At 47.2% G+C, this 14959-nt stretch overlaps 1 protein-coding gene across 1 annotated transcript in view; it reads right to left on the bottom strand.

Moving 5' to 3' along the window:
* Positions 1-811: 811 nt before the first annotated feature.
* The window catches only part of adgrd1 (adhesion G protein-coupled receptor D1), a 273065-nt gene continuing 258917 nt past the window's right edge, over positions 812-14959 (bottom strand). The window contains exons 24-25 of the mRNA XM_078227665.1: positions 10910-11002; positions 812-2390 (exon numbers count right to left, since the gene is read on the bottom strand). Coding sequence (XP_078083791.1) covers positions 2295-2390; positions 10910-11002 — 189 coding nt within the window. The 3' untranslated portion in view covers positions 812-2294. The remainder of the gene's footprint in view (positions 2391-10909; positions 11003-14959) is intronic.

The following is a 14959-nucleotide window of genomic DNA, read 5'->3' as shown; positions in this document are numbered from 1 at the left end:
ATTGATTTCATTCTTGAATAAACTCATTGGCTGAGCATCCAAGCTGCTGCCAGGTTTAGAACTCCAGAGATTCCCACTCAATGACCGAAGCACCTTCTCATTATCTCCTTCCCAAATAGCTGGCCCATTGTCCTGAACCTATAACCCCCTGGCTCTGCACTCCCCAGCAAGGGAAATCAGCCCCACAGCATCTACCCCCGCGAACATTAGGGGGCGAGATATTCCGGCCTCCCAGCCGCATGCTTCCCGCTGAAGGGAGGTGGCGCATTGTTTGCCCGCGGTGGGATTCTCTGGTCCCGCTGCTGTCAACGGCAATTCCCATTGACGTCACCCCGTGCCGGCGGGAAACCCGCGGGAGGGGGTGCACTGCCGGCGAAACCGGAGAATCCCACTGGCCGAAGAATTTCAGCCTCTATCTTTCAAGAGATCACCTCACATTCTTCTTAACTCCAGAGAATACTGCCCCATTCTCCTCAACCTCTCCTCACGGGGTGAGCTCTCATTCCAAGAATCAGTCGAGTAAACCCTTGTTTCTCTCCATATCCTTGATCTTTGGATCAAGACCAAATCTGTACAATATCTCAGGGATAATCTCACCAAGGCGTTGTATAATTGTTCACTCCAATCACCCTTGCCTTCATAATTGCCTGGTATCCGCGCGCTATTTTTCTAAGATTTGTGCACAATTCCCTCTGAATACAGCCCAGAAGTGCCTGAGTTTCTGTATGAATGCAGTTACCCCCACCCTATCTCATCTACCCTGCCCCGCACTAACTAAAGCCCCCACTCAACAATAGCGCCACTCCTCCCCTCTCCCCCACCTTCCTGGTCAATCCAAATGCCAAGGGGGAGTTTACCATTAGCAGCATGTTAAGAGCTACTAATTAAAATTGGGTGGCAGCAATCTCACAGGAACCAAACTCCGAAACCTCCCACCAGCCCCCACCCAGACACTCTCGCAAACCTGACACCCCGTTTGAATCACTGGATAGCACCAGGGCCCAGGGACCCTTCATTCTTTTCCTGTTGATGAGTTGCCCAGTTTCTTGCACCTTCCCATCCACCTGGTGCGTCCCCCCTTAATATGGCTCAGTTCCACCCTGGCTAAACTCACCAAACCACCAGAGAATCCCAGCAACTGGTCATAGAATGCCTACAGTGCAGGAAGAGGCCATTCAGCCCATCGAGTCTGCATCGACCACAATTGGACCCCCAGGCCTTATCCCCATAATCCCATGCGTTTACACTAGCTAGTCCCCCTGACACTAAGGGGCAATTTAGCGTGGCCAATCCACCTAACCCGCACATCTTTGGAGTGTGGGAGGAAACCGGAGCACCCGGAGGAAACCCACGCAGACACGGGGAGAATGTGCAAACTCCACACAGACAGTGACCCGAGGCCGGAATTGAACCTGGGTCCCTGGCGCTGTGAGGCAGCAGTGCTAACCACTGTGCCACCGTGCCGCCCTTGATGAGGGGTTGCCCATTTCTTTGCACCCTCCCGATCCACCTGGTATCTTCCTCCTTATTGTGGCTCAGTTCTGCCCTGCTTAAACTCACCAAACCACCAGAGAATCCCAGCAACTGGTCATTAAACTGATTCTGCAAAAGAGTCCTTAACCTTAACCCCTTAATCTGAGGAGGGGTTTTAAAAAGAAAGAGTGGGAAAAGGTAGGAAAAGGGGAATCTGCTGCTGAAATAAATTTACCTCAACACAGAAAAACAGCAAATGTCAGAAAGATACAAAACAAACGTCAGTCTTAGACCTGTGTCACAATAAAATGTTATATATATCCCCACTGAACACACATAAATTCTTGTAATTCCCACAATGCATGGTCTGAAGGAATAACCATCATCATTTAACACTCATCCTATTTAGATTAAAGTTACAGTACACGTTTACATGTGCTTGTCATAATGGTCTGAGAACTCACAACGTAATCCCCTGCACAAAAGGGGATTACACTACACTCACATTAAACATGGGATGGTACAGGTGCACTAAACACTTTCCCGTCAGGGAGCCATCCTTCAGATTTGCTGAATGCCGCAGAGTTAATCCTACTTTTCCTGTCATGAGTTTCACCTTCGGAGACAGACCGACACTGACCCCCGTGTAATAAATACCTCAGGTTTGCAGTTTCTTTCCTTTTTGAGTGTTTTTTAAAAAAAAGAGAAATGAGTCAACAGTTCCTTCCTTTCCCGCTCACATCAGGTTTGTCGGGTGTGGTTCGTTTTTCAGAGGGAGGTCCGGACGAGACTCGGACTCTGGTCAGTCGGGAGTTCAGAGGTCACACTGCAGACAGGTCCATTCGATTCCCAAACTCTGTGCTCTTTTCCCAGGTGTTCAGCTTGGTGGGGGTGGTGATGGCTCGATTTCCATTCATCTGCAGGATTGAGAGGGCAGAAATTTGATTAGCGAGGGGCAGGCATGAGGTGTTTTGCCTTCCACCTGTTATTCCCCTCGCCCTGACCTCCTCCAGCCCTGTGTGCTCCTCTAAATCTCCTCGACTTCTATAACCCTTCGTTCATTCAAAAACTCTGCTATCCAAAACTCAATTCACAACCAAGTCCCATTCTCCCAACACTCCCTGCGCTCACACACCTGTGAAAGCTCCCGTTCTGGCAATACCTCCATTTTAAAGTTCCTGTGCTTTGCTCAAATCCCTCCCGACCGCTGGAACCTCCTCTGTCCTTAGCATCCAACAAACACCTCCACCCCTCCATTTCTCGCTATAATGTCATTCCACCAGTGAGAGCTGTGATTTCTCTCTGCTCTCCTTCCCGACCTAAACCTCTCTCTCTCTCTTTGTTTAAGACAATCATAGAATCGACGGCACGGAGACAGGCCCTTCGGCTCAAACTGGTCCATGCCGACCAAAAAGCCCATCTAAGCTAACCCCATTTGTCTGCAACTAACCCATATCCCTCTAAACCTTTCCCATCCATGTATCTGTCCAAATGCCTTTTAAATGTTGTCAATGTCCCTGCCTCAAACACTTCCTCCGGCAGCTCATTCCACACACGTACCATCCTCTGTGTAAAAAAAGTTGCTCCTCAGGTTCCCATTAATTCTTTCCCCTCTTAACTTAAACCTATGCCCTCTAGTTCTCGATTCCCCAACCCTGGGAAAAAGACTGAGTGCATTCACCCTATCCATGCCTCTCATGATCTAATACACCTCTATAAGATCACCCCTCAGTCTCCTACGCTCCAAAGAAAAAAATCCTAGTCTCTCCAATCTCTCCCTATAACTAACTCAGTTCCTTGAGCCTTAACATTTATCTGGTTTGACCACGCTTTTGTTCACCTGTCTAACTTTTTGTCCGAACATCTCTTTATGTGGATCAGTGTGAAATTTGGTTTGATAATTGCTCCTATTACACAACTTTGTTTTACTACGTTAAAGGAGATATGTAAATGAAAGTTGTTGTTGTTGGAGGTTTTCTGTATCTGTTGCAATAAATTCACATTTTGTCATCCAGTGAGAATAGGACTATCTAAAAATAAACAAAAGCTTGAACACCGACTGGAACTCAGGGATACAGGAGCACTGCTACCTCACAGCACCAGGGCCCCGGGTGCGATTCTGGCCTTGGGTGACTGTGTGGAGTTTGCATGTTCTTCCCGTGTCTGCGTGGCTTTCCTCCAGGTGCTCCGGTTTCCTCCCACACTCCAAAGATAGAATCATCATAGAAACCCTACAGTGCAGAAAGAGGCCATTTGGCCCATCGAGTCTGCACCGAACACAATCCCACTTTTATCCCTACATATTTACCCACTAATCCCTCTAACCTACGCATCTCAGGACACTAAGGGGTAATTTTAGCATGGCCAATCAACCTAACCCGCACATCTTTGGACCCTTATCCCTACATATTTACCCGCTAATCCCTCTAACCTACGCATCTCAGGACACTAAGGAGCAATTTTAACATGGCCAATCAACCTAACCCGCACATCTTTGGACTGTGGGATGAAACCGATGTGTAAGTTAGGGACAACATGTGTAACAGGGTTATGACAATTGGGTGGGTGGGTGGGCCTGGGTAAGGTGCTCTTTCGGATAGACAGTGCAGGCTCAACAACCAAATGGCCTCCTTCTGCACTGTGGAGATTCTATGGTTCCATTCTAACAGGAGGCAGCCATTTAATCCTTCATGTTTCTATCAGATCCACCTATCAACCCAATCTCCATGTGCCATCAGCCCTCCCTTGGACAAGCCATTGTTATTGCTGGGGAGACTTCATTGAATATTCCCCAGATCTCAATAGCTACCTTTCTCTGAAGGTTACTGTTAAAGCGGAGATCCAACACAGAGTCAGCTGTGCTAGCACAGCCTTCCAATAATGATGCAAATGGGTCTTCGACAACAGAGATCTTGGGAACAGGACGGAATAGGACTACATGCTATGGTGCTCTCATTGCCACCACTCTTCTATATGGCAATGTGACTTGGGTCATCTACCAAAGGGACTGGCAGCCGCTGGAGAATTTCTACCCACGGTGTCTCTGCCGGATACTCAAAGGGAGGCAATCAAATGTCAGCTTCCTCTGAGAAGCCATGTCCTCCAGCACAACACGATCGCGTGAAGTCAGCTCCACCGGTCTGAATACCGCACCCACCAAACCAATCAGCTTCCGAAGCATAGCCTCTTCTTACAACTCGAGAAAGGCTCCCAACCTCAAGGCGGAGAAAGGGACCCTTTTACACACACTCTGAAGGCCTCATTGAAAAGAGGGCCTGAGAGGAGCTTATCATCAACCCTGTCACGTGGCGGCACCTAATGCAACTAATCACAACACAGCGGTATCCAGTCACTCCAATTCTACTGCGGAGAGGCAACAAAAGTAGAAGAAAGAGGGGGAGGCGTTGGCATAGTGGTATTATTAGTTAGTAATCCAGAAACCCGGGCAAAATCCTGGGACCCGGGTTCAAATCCCACCACGGCAGAAGGTGAAATTTGAATTCAAATAAAAATCTGGAATTAAAATTTTAATGATGACCGTGAAACCATTGTCAATTCTATGGTTCTATCTGGTTCACTAATCTGTTGTCCTTACCCGGTCTGGCCTACATGTGACCCCAGATCCACAGCAGTGGGATGGCACGGTGGCACAGTGGTTAGTGCTGCTGCCTCACAGCGCCAAGGACCCGGGTTCGATTCCCGGCTTGGGTCACTGTCTGTGCGGAGTCTGCATGTCCTCCCCGTGTCTGCGTGGGTTTCCTCCGGGTGATCCGGTTTCCTCCCACAGTCCGAAAAACGTACTGGTTAAGTGGATTGGCCATGCTAAATTCTCCCTCAGTGTACCCGAACAGGGGCCGGAGTGTGGCAACTCGGGGATTTTCACAGTAACTTCATTGTAGTGTTAATGTAAGCCTTACTTGTGACAATAATAAATAATAAATAAACAGTGCGGTTGGCTCTCAAACGTTAGGGAAGGGCAATAAATGTTGGTCCAGCCAGCAGCATCCACATTCCATAAACGAATAAAAAAAACCCTGGCTTGAGAATCCCCCATTCCTCCAGGAAATTCTGCCCATAGACCTGGGACTCCAGGATCGGCCCAGCTGAGTTACCTGAATAAGGACGCCATCCACATTTTGATGAACTGACAACAACGATGACCATGTTCCTTGATATCTTGATGTAACTACAAACCCAACAATCTCAGTCTTGAAACTTCCAGTTGACTCCTAGCAGCCATAGCATTTTGCCGGAGAAAACTCCAGATTTCCACAATCCTATTGTGTGCACAAGTGTTTCCTGATTCCGTTAATGAGTGGTTTGACTCCGATTTTGAGATCATAGAATCCCTGCAGTGCAGAAGGAGGCCATTCAGCCCATCGAGTCTGTACCACCACAATCCCACCCAGACCTTATCCCCGTAACCCCAGACATTTACCCGCTAATCCCCCTGACACTATGGGGCAATTTAGCATGGTCAATCCATCTAATCCGCACATCTTTGCAGTGTGGGAGGAAACCGGAGCTCCCGAAGGAAACCCATGTAGATTTGGGGAGAATGTGCAAACTCCACATAGACAGTGACCAAAGACTGGAATTAAACCCAGGCCCCTGGCGCTGTGAGGCAGCAGTGCTAACCACTGTGCCACCGTGTCACCCAGTCAAAGTGGAGATTATGCCTCTGCTGCCATCTTTTTTAGGATTTTTCTACCAGTGGGAATCAATTCCTTTTATTGGTAGATAGATAAATGACAAATTATGACATCTACATTTCCAGTACATCGCTTATGCTCCCTTATGGCACTTAGCTGTTCAATTATCAGTCTTCCTTGAGAAGCATAAGCTGCTCGCTGAGTGCGGGGGATTAGAAAGATTTACTCTGACAATGTCAGATGTGCTAGTCTGGCTTTTCATTTCGACATCCCAGTCTGAAGAAGTGTAGCAAAAAACAAGGAATAATTTACCTCAACATTTAACCTTCAACCGTCATTATTTACCTTAACTGCATTGGGAAAAAGAGGTGAGTGATGTCAGAACCTTTTTAATATTAATAAAGAGAATTAGCATTAGAAAAGAGTGGGAAGGTTGAAGGGCAAGGCAGATGGGATAATCCTCCTTGTATGGGTCAAAATATGTAATTCTGATGATTTGACAAGGTCGATGATGAGAAGTTGTTTCCCCTGGTTGGAGAGTCCAAAACTAAAAACGGGTCATTGTATCAGGACTAAAATTAAAAGACATAGAAAACAGGAGCAGGAGGCCATTCGGTCCTTCGAGCCTGCTCCATTATTCATCATGATCCTGGCTGATCATCCAATTCAATAGCCTAATCCCACCTTCCTCCGTGAATGTAGCCCAATCCATCACGCAAACCAGCCTCCCATCCATTGACACTGCCTCGGGAAAAGCAGCCAGCATAATTAAGGACCCTACGCACCCCGGACATTCTCTCTTCCACCTTCTTCCGTCGGGAAAAAGATACAAAGGTCTGAGGTCACGTACCAACCGACTCAAGAACAGCTTCTTCCCTGCTGCTGTCAGACTTTTGAATGGACTTACCTTGCATTAAGTTGATCTTTCTCTACACCCTAGCTATGACTGTAACGCTACATTCTGCACTCTCTCCTTTCCTTCTCTATGAACGGTGTGTTTTGTTTGTATAGCGCGCAAGAAACAATACTTTTCACTGTATGTTAATACATGTGACAATAATAAATCAAATCAAATCAAATCTCCTTATCTTTTAATCCCCTTCACCCCAGGTGCTTTATCTAACTGCCTCTTAAAAACATACAATGTTTTGGCCTCAACTGCTTTCTGCGGTGATGAATTCCACAGGCTGAACACTCTCTGGGTGAAGAAACTTCACCTCATCTCAGTCCTAAAAGATTTACTCTGTATCCTTAGACTACAACCCTTGGTTCTGGACACCTCCACCATCTGGAACATCCTTCCTGCATCTACCCTGCTTAGTCCTGTTAGAATTTTATAGGTTTCTGCAAAACTCCCCCCCCCATTCTTCTAAACTCCAGTGAATATAATCCTAACCGCCTCAATCTCTCCTCATACGTCAGTCCCGCTGTCCCAGAAACCTTCGCTGCAATCCCTCTAGAGCAAGAACATCCTTCCTCAGATAAGGAGACCAAAACTGCACACAATACTCCAGGTGTGGCCTCATCAAGGCCCTGTATAATTGCATCAAGAATCCCTGCTCCTGTGCTCGAAACCTCTCGCAATGAAGGCCAACATACCTTTTGCCTTCTTTCCCGTCTGCTGCACCTGCAAGCTTACCTTCAGTAAGAGAGAAACTCATACGGTTGTGAATCTTTTCAATGCTCTTCTCAAGGGAGCAGTCAATGCTCAGTAATTGAGTGTACTGAAGGCTGAAATGGATAGATTATTGGACAGCCAGGGAATTAAGGAATATGGCAAGCAGGTGGGGTAGTTGACTTGAGATAGAAGATCAGTCATGATCGTATCAAGTGGTGGGATAGGATCAAAGGAATGAATGGTCTACTCCTGGTTTTATTTCTTATGTTCTTATAAAATAGCCGCTAGGCGTCAATGGGAGTGTTGTATCCAATTCTGGGCACCACATTTTAGGAAGGAGTTCAGGTGTCCCAGTGCACTGTAGGTTACCCGCTCAGGCATAATTATACTTTTCTTTATTCCTTCATGGGATGTAAGCATCTTAGACAAGGTCAGCATTTCTTGCCCATCCTTTGAGAAGGTGGTGGTGTCTTCTTAAACCACTGCAGATCATGAGATGTAGGTACACCCACAGTGCTGTTAGGGAGGGAGTCCCAGGATTTTCACCCAACGACAGTGAAGGAACGGACAGTATATTTCCAAATCAGGATGGTTTTGACATTCCTCCAGGCAAGTGGAGAGTGTTCCATCACACTCCTGTACTGTGCCTGGTAAATGGCGGACAGGCTTTGGGGAGTCAGGAGCAAGTTACTCGCTGAGGAATCTGCAAAGCAGCTTTAGTCACCACAGTATTAATACAATTCAAAGCTTCTGTTCAACCACAGCAGGAAAGTTTCAGTCTGCTCCAGTCAATCCAGAATTAAACACATCGCATTCAGCCTATCTGTTAGGAATCTGGAACGAGAGATCAGAACCTTAAAATGAAGGATGGACCACTCAGGGGTAATGTCAGGAAGAATCTCTTCACAGAATGTTGGGGCTTGTCAATGTACAGGTGTTGTGGGGGGTGGGGGGGGGGGGGGAGGCAGGGGGTGGGGGGAATGAGGGACTCTCTCCCCAGTAAACTGAAGAAGTTGAGGCCAATTTCAGCTTACAAGACTGAGATAAGAGAATTGAGGGATATGAGGGGGAATATTGAGGACTTAAGATCGAGTTCCAAATCAGTCACATGAATCTAAGTGAAAGAGAGGAACCATCTTCTAATTACACACTTTGCAGCCTTCCCAACTCAACGCTGAGTTCAACAATTTCACATCATAAGCACTGCTCCCAGTGTTTTGGACAGTGGGTGTTGCTGACAATTTCCGCTGTTACCATTTACACCTCCTCTAGATCCATCTGTTGATTCTGAACTTGTCCCATTACCTTGCACCAACATCCTTTTTGCTACTTAATCTCTCCTTCCCTCCATCCTATCTCAGATCATCCCTCTTTTGTTCTTTCTTCCCCTCTCACCCCCCCCCGCCAACCCCCCCCTCCCCCCCCCTCCCCCCCCCCCCCCCACCCCCCCCCCCCCCCCCCCCACCCCCCCGCCTCTCTGCCCTTGTACCTTTCTGAAAACCTGTTACATTTCAGTTCTGATTAAAGGTCATTGACCTTAAACACAGGGCATGATCTGACTGGCCGTTCTCTCCATGGTCCTGCTGCGGCGAGATTGGAGAATTTGGCACCCAGCCAAATCTTCCTTCACTGTGGCGGGATGGGAAAATCCCACCGGCATAAACGGTGGTCAGATTCCAGCCACAACGTCTTGTCTCTCTCTGCACGGATGTGCCTGAACTGCTGCCTATTTGCAGCATCTCGATATTGAGTTTATTAATGAATGGTGCAGCAGGTACTAGAAGCACAATGACCTCTGGCTGTTTCTGTGCACAGGGTAAAGTACCAGCACTGACACAAACTATCATCCTTCTTTCCAGGAGATCAGTGAAGGACGCAAACACCTTTCATTCAATCAGCATATGGCCTTGAAAACAGTGCTGATCTCCAAGCCAGCAACCCCTTGCCAAAATCTTCCAGCTCTTTACTGAGTCACTATGGGTTGGAGAGCCAAGCAGATAGCTGTTTCTCACATTTTGGCAGCACACAATCTATTTGAATTGATTCTTAGACCATCTGTGTGGGGCAATGCAGGACACGAAAGCTTTAGTTATTGGGAGAAATCAGAAAATAATACTGATGAAAATCACTTTTTAAGATGTGCTTTGGTGTCTTTAAAGCACAATTGAATGGGGCTGAGTTCATTCACAGAATCATAGAATAGAATCCCTACAGTGCTGAAGGAGGCCATTCGGCCCATTGAGTCTGCACTGACTCTTTGACAGACCCAGTCCCTAGCCCCATAACCCCACACATTTACTCCACTAATATCCCTAGCCTAGTGGGACACTAAGGGACAATTTAGCACAGCCAATCGACCTACCCTGCACATCTTTGGACACTAAGGGGCAATTTAGCACGGCCAATCTACCTACCCTGCACATCTTTGGACACTAAGGGGCAATTTAGCACGGCCAATCCACCTACCCTGCACATCTTTGGACACTAAGGGGCAATTTAGCATGGTCAATCCACCTAAGCTGCACATCTTTGGACACGAAGAGGCAATTTAACATGGCCAATCCACCTAACCTGCATATCTTTGGACACGAAGAGGCAATTTAGCATGGCCAATCCACCCAAGCTGCACATCTTTGGACACTAAGGGGCAATTTAGCATGGCCAATCCACCTAACCTGCAAAACAGTACAGATGCTGGAATCTGAACTAAGATTCTGCTCTGACAAAGGGTCATCCAGACTCGAAACATTGGCTCTATTCTCTCTCCACAGATGCTGTCAGACCTGCTGAGTTTCTCCAGCATTTTCTGTTTTTGCAGCTAACCTGCACATCTTTGGTGTTGATGGAATAGTTTTAATGATTCTCCTGTGTTTCCGAAGTGGAATGGGGTAGTGATTTGCAAATTTGTACTTCCCACTCTTTTTCGATCATGCAGGCGCTGGATATTATTTGGCACCTACTTTATTTATGCACTGCAAGATGGATTATTTTATTATTTTTTTCATGTTATGTTCAAAACAAATAAATAAAAGTTACTTCTGTAGACCAATCCAAAATTGCTCAATCCTTTTTTCCATTTTTATTCCACGACTGAAGTTGATGAGGCTTGTACAACCTCGCAGTTTGCACAGCATCATTCAGTGGCAATAAAGTGGATTGTACTTACAATGTCTGAATTGAAAGGTTTCACGTTGATGTTACGCATGGAGCTACTGTTCAGGGACCAGACTTTAGTTTTGTGTTTGAGAGCAGCTCTGACCTAGAATGATATTTAAAAAGAACAAGCAAGCCATTAGCACAAGTGGAATGGAAGACACAGAAAGACTATTAATCGTCTGCTAGACCAGTGATATCCCGCTAAGTGGCAAAATGCTTAACACTGATTGCTGGAAATGTCCATTACTTTCTGAGAATATTCCAATGTCTACACCAATGGGGATGAAGTAGATATGTTCAAGAGCTTCAAGTTTTTAGGTGTCCAGGTCACCAACAACCTGTCCTGGTCCCCCCCATGCCGACACTATAATTAAGAAAGCCCACCAACGCCGCTACTATCTGAGAAGATTAAGGAAATTTGGCATGTCAGCTACGACTCTCACCAACGTTTACAGATGTACCATAGAAAGTATTCTTTCTGGTTGTATCACAGCTTGGTATGGCTCCTGCTCTGCCCAAAACCACAAGAAACTACAAAGTGTCGTGAATGAAGTCCAGTCCATCACTCAAACCAGCCTCCCATCCATTAACTCTGTCTACACTTCCCGCTGCCTCGGCAAAGCAGCCAGCATAATCAAGGACCCCACGCACCCCGGACATTCTCTCTTCCACCTTCTTCCGTCGGGAAAAAGATACAAAAGTCTGAGGTCACGTACCAACCGACTCAAGAACAGCTTCTTCCCTGCTGCTGTCAGACTTTTGAATGAACCTCCCTCGCACTAAGTTGATCTTTCTCTACACCCTAGCTATGACTGTAACACTACATTCTGCACTCTCTCCTTTCCTTCTCTATGTACGGTATGCTTTGTCTCTATAGCAGGCAAGAAACAATACTTTTCACTGTATGTTAATGTGACAATAATAAATCAAATCAAAACTTTACAAAATTTTTCTTTTCCACAGGCCCCATTTCAAAGATGTATGTGGGACTCAGCCACGAATAATTACACTCTGTTTTGCAAACACTGCCTCTTTGAAGCTTTGATTTGACACAGAGCAGGATCACTGATAGTGAGATCAACAGCTGAGGCCAGAACTGGTCTGGATGGATTTAATAGTCTGATCCTGGCTAATCCAGATCCAGGTCTTTGAACATTCCTGGCAGTGGCTGAGAGTCTCTGACAGAAAGATGAAGTCATTCCAGTCCAATTCCTTTGGAGATTAGTCAGTGAAATCCAACTCCAGCCGCAACTGACCCCAGGAACTTTCAAAACACAACTGCAGGAGGTCAATTCAAATAAGTTTCTTCAACTCACGGTTACCGTCTGGCAAATGTCCCACTAACCATTTCTCCACACCTTGTGATTTGTCCTCAGCACTTGCAGGTTTGAGGTGTTAAAGGACAGCACTCTCTCCTACTTCTGAATCAGGAGGCTACACCTAAACATCCTGCTACAGGGACCTGAGCACAAACTCTAGGCTGACACGCAGGGTGCAGTACTGAGGGAGTGCTGCACTGTCAGAGGGTCGGTACTGAGGGAGTGCCGCACTGTCAGAGGGTCAGTACTGAGGGAGTGCCGCACTGTCAGAGGGTCAGCACTGAGGGAGTGCCGCACTGTCAGAGGGTCAGTGCTGAGGGAGTGCTGCACTGTCAGAGGGTCAGTACTGAGGGAGTGCCGCACTGTCAGAGGATCAGTACTGAGGGAGTGCCGCACTGTCAGAGGGTCAGTACTGAGGGACTGCCGCACTGTCAGAGGATCAGTACTGAGGGAGTGCCGCACTGTCAGAGGGTCAGTATTGAGGGAGTGCCACACTGTCAGAGGATCAGTACTGAGGGAGTGCCGCACTGTCAGAGGATCAGTACTGAGGGAGTGCCGCACTGTCAGTGGGTCAGTACTGAAGGAGTGCCGTACTGTCAGAGGATCAGTACGGAGGGAGTGCCGCACTGTCAGAGGGTCAGTACTGAGGGAGTGCCGCACTGTCAGAGGATCAGTACTGAGGGAGTGCGGCACTGTCAGAGGGTCAGTAATGAGGGAGTGCCGCACTGTCAGAGGGTCAGTACTAAGGGAGTGCCGCACTGTCAGAGGGTCAGTACTGAGGGAGTGTCGCACTGTCAGAGGGTCAGTACTAAGGGAGTGCCACACTGTCAGAGGGTCAGTACTAAGGGAGTGCCACACTGTCAGAGGGTCAGTATTGAGGGAGTTCTGCCCCAGTGATAATTAATCCGTTAAACATTAAACATATCCTGCAGGTTGGTTTCAGGGTTGTGGTTGTCTACACACCCAGACCTTTCATCTCTTACCTCCAACTACTCCAACCCCACTGTCCCACGATTGGTCAACCTGCACATCTATCCGTCCTACAAGCCAATCAGAAAGCTAAAAGTTTCCCCTTTGCCTGATTAACTTAGAAACACAGAAACGAGAGGCAGGAGTAGGCCATTCGGCCCTTCGAGCCTGCTCCGCCATTCATTATGATCATGGCTGATCATCAAATTCAATATCCTGATCCTGCTTTCCTTTAGTTTATTTTACCAGTGTCACAAGTAGGCTTACATTAACACTGCAATGAAGCTACTGTGAAAATCCCCTAGTCGCCACACTCCGGCGCCTGTTCGAGAGAGTTTAGCATGGCCAATGCACCTAACCAGCACGTCTTTCAGACTGTGGGAGGAAACCGGAGCACCTGGAGGAAACCCACACAGAGATGGGGAGAATGTGTAGACTCAGCACAGATAGTGACCCAAGATGGGAATCGAACCCAAGTCCCTGTTGCTTTGAGGCTGCAGTGCTAACCACTGTGCCACCGTGCCGCCCACTCCCATATCCCTGGATCCTATTAGCCCCAAGATCTATATCTAATTTCTTCTTACACCAGATTAAAGTCCAACAGGTTTATTTGGAATGATGAGCTTTCGGAGTCTCGCTCCTTCATCAGGTGAGTGATGATGCAGTGGGGTCATCTGATGAAGGAGCAGCGCTCTGAAAGCTCGTGATTCCAAATAAACCTGTTGGAATTTAACCTGGCGTTGTAAGACTTCTTACTGTACCCACTCCAGTCCAACGGCAGCATCTCCACATCCTAATTTCTTCTTGAAATCAGACAACCTAAACTACTTTCTGTGGGAGTGAACCCCTCTGGGTGAAGTAGTTTCTCCTCACCTCAGTGCTAAACGGTTTACCCCTTATCCTCAAACTATGACCCCTAGTTCTGGACTGGGATTCATAGAAATCATAGAAATCATAGAAACCCCACAGTGCTGAAGGAGGCCATTCGGCCCATCGAGTCTGCACCGACCACAATCCCACCCAGGCCCTACCCCCACACATTTTACCCACTAATCCCTCTAACCTACGCATCCCAGGACTCTAAGGGGCAATTTTTTTTAACCTAGCCAATCAACCTAACCCGCACATCTTTGGACTGTGGGAGGAAACCGGAGCACCCGGAGGAAACCCACGCAGACACGAGGAGAATGTGCAAACTCCACACAGACAGTGACCGGAGCCGGGAATCGAACCCGGGACCCTGGAGCTGTGAAGCAGCAGTGCTAACCACTGTGATACCGTGCCGCCCCGGATTGGATGACTCTTGACTTGTTGACTCCAACCTTGGCTCAAATCATTTTTATATTGATAAAATCAGAAACGTTGAAGGAAAATGAGACAAAACACAATTTTTCTGATGCTCCGAGGGTTTTCTCCTGGGCATCGCTTACAGGTTAATCTACAATTCCTGAAGATTCCAGACCAATCCTGGAGGGTTGAGAACCCCTTGATTTTTGTTATATTTTAGACCCAGCTGCAACAACAAACCAGTTTTTCTCACCTCAAATACCAACAGACATGTGAGCAGGTTAAAAAAAACACAACAGATCAATGAAACAAAACACTTTGATCTGCATCAAATGCCCGTGTATAAAAAATCACACCTTCTAATCTCAGCATCTCTGGCAGTGACCTTCAGGGTCCTTTAATGTCCTTGATGCTAAAGTCCTCTGTACAGTCACTAGCGGGTCACTCTGCAATTTAACTGCTTCAGGGAAGTCCAGAGCCCTGGT

This window comes from Mustelus asterias, chromosome 13, assembly GCF_964213995.1.
Source record: "Mustelus asterias chromosome 13, sMusAst1.hap1.1, whole genome shotgun sequence".
In the NCBI taxonomy this organism is placed as follows: domain Eukaryota; kingdom Metazoa; phylum Chordata; class Chondrichthyes; order Carcharhiniformes; family Triakidae; genus Mustelus; species Mustelus asterias.
Note: the sequence above shows the minus strand (reverse complement) of the source record. Positions and strands in the feature narration are given on the sequence as shown.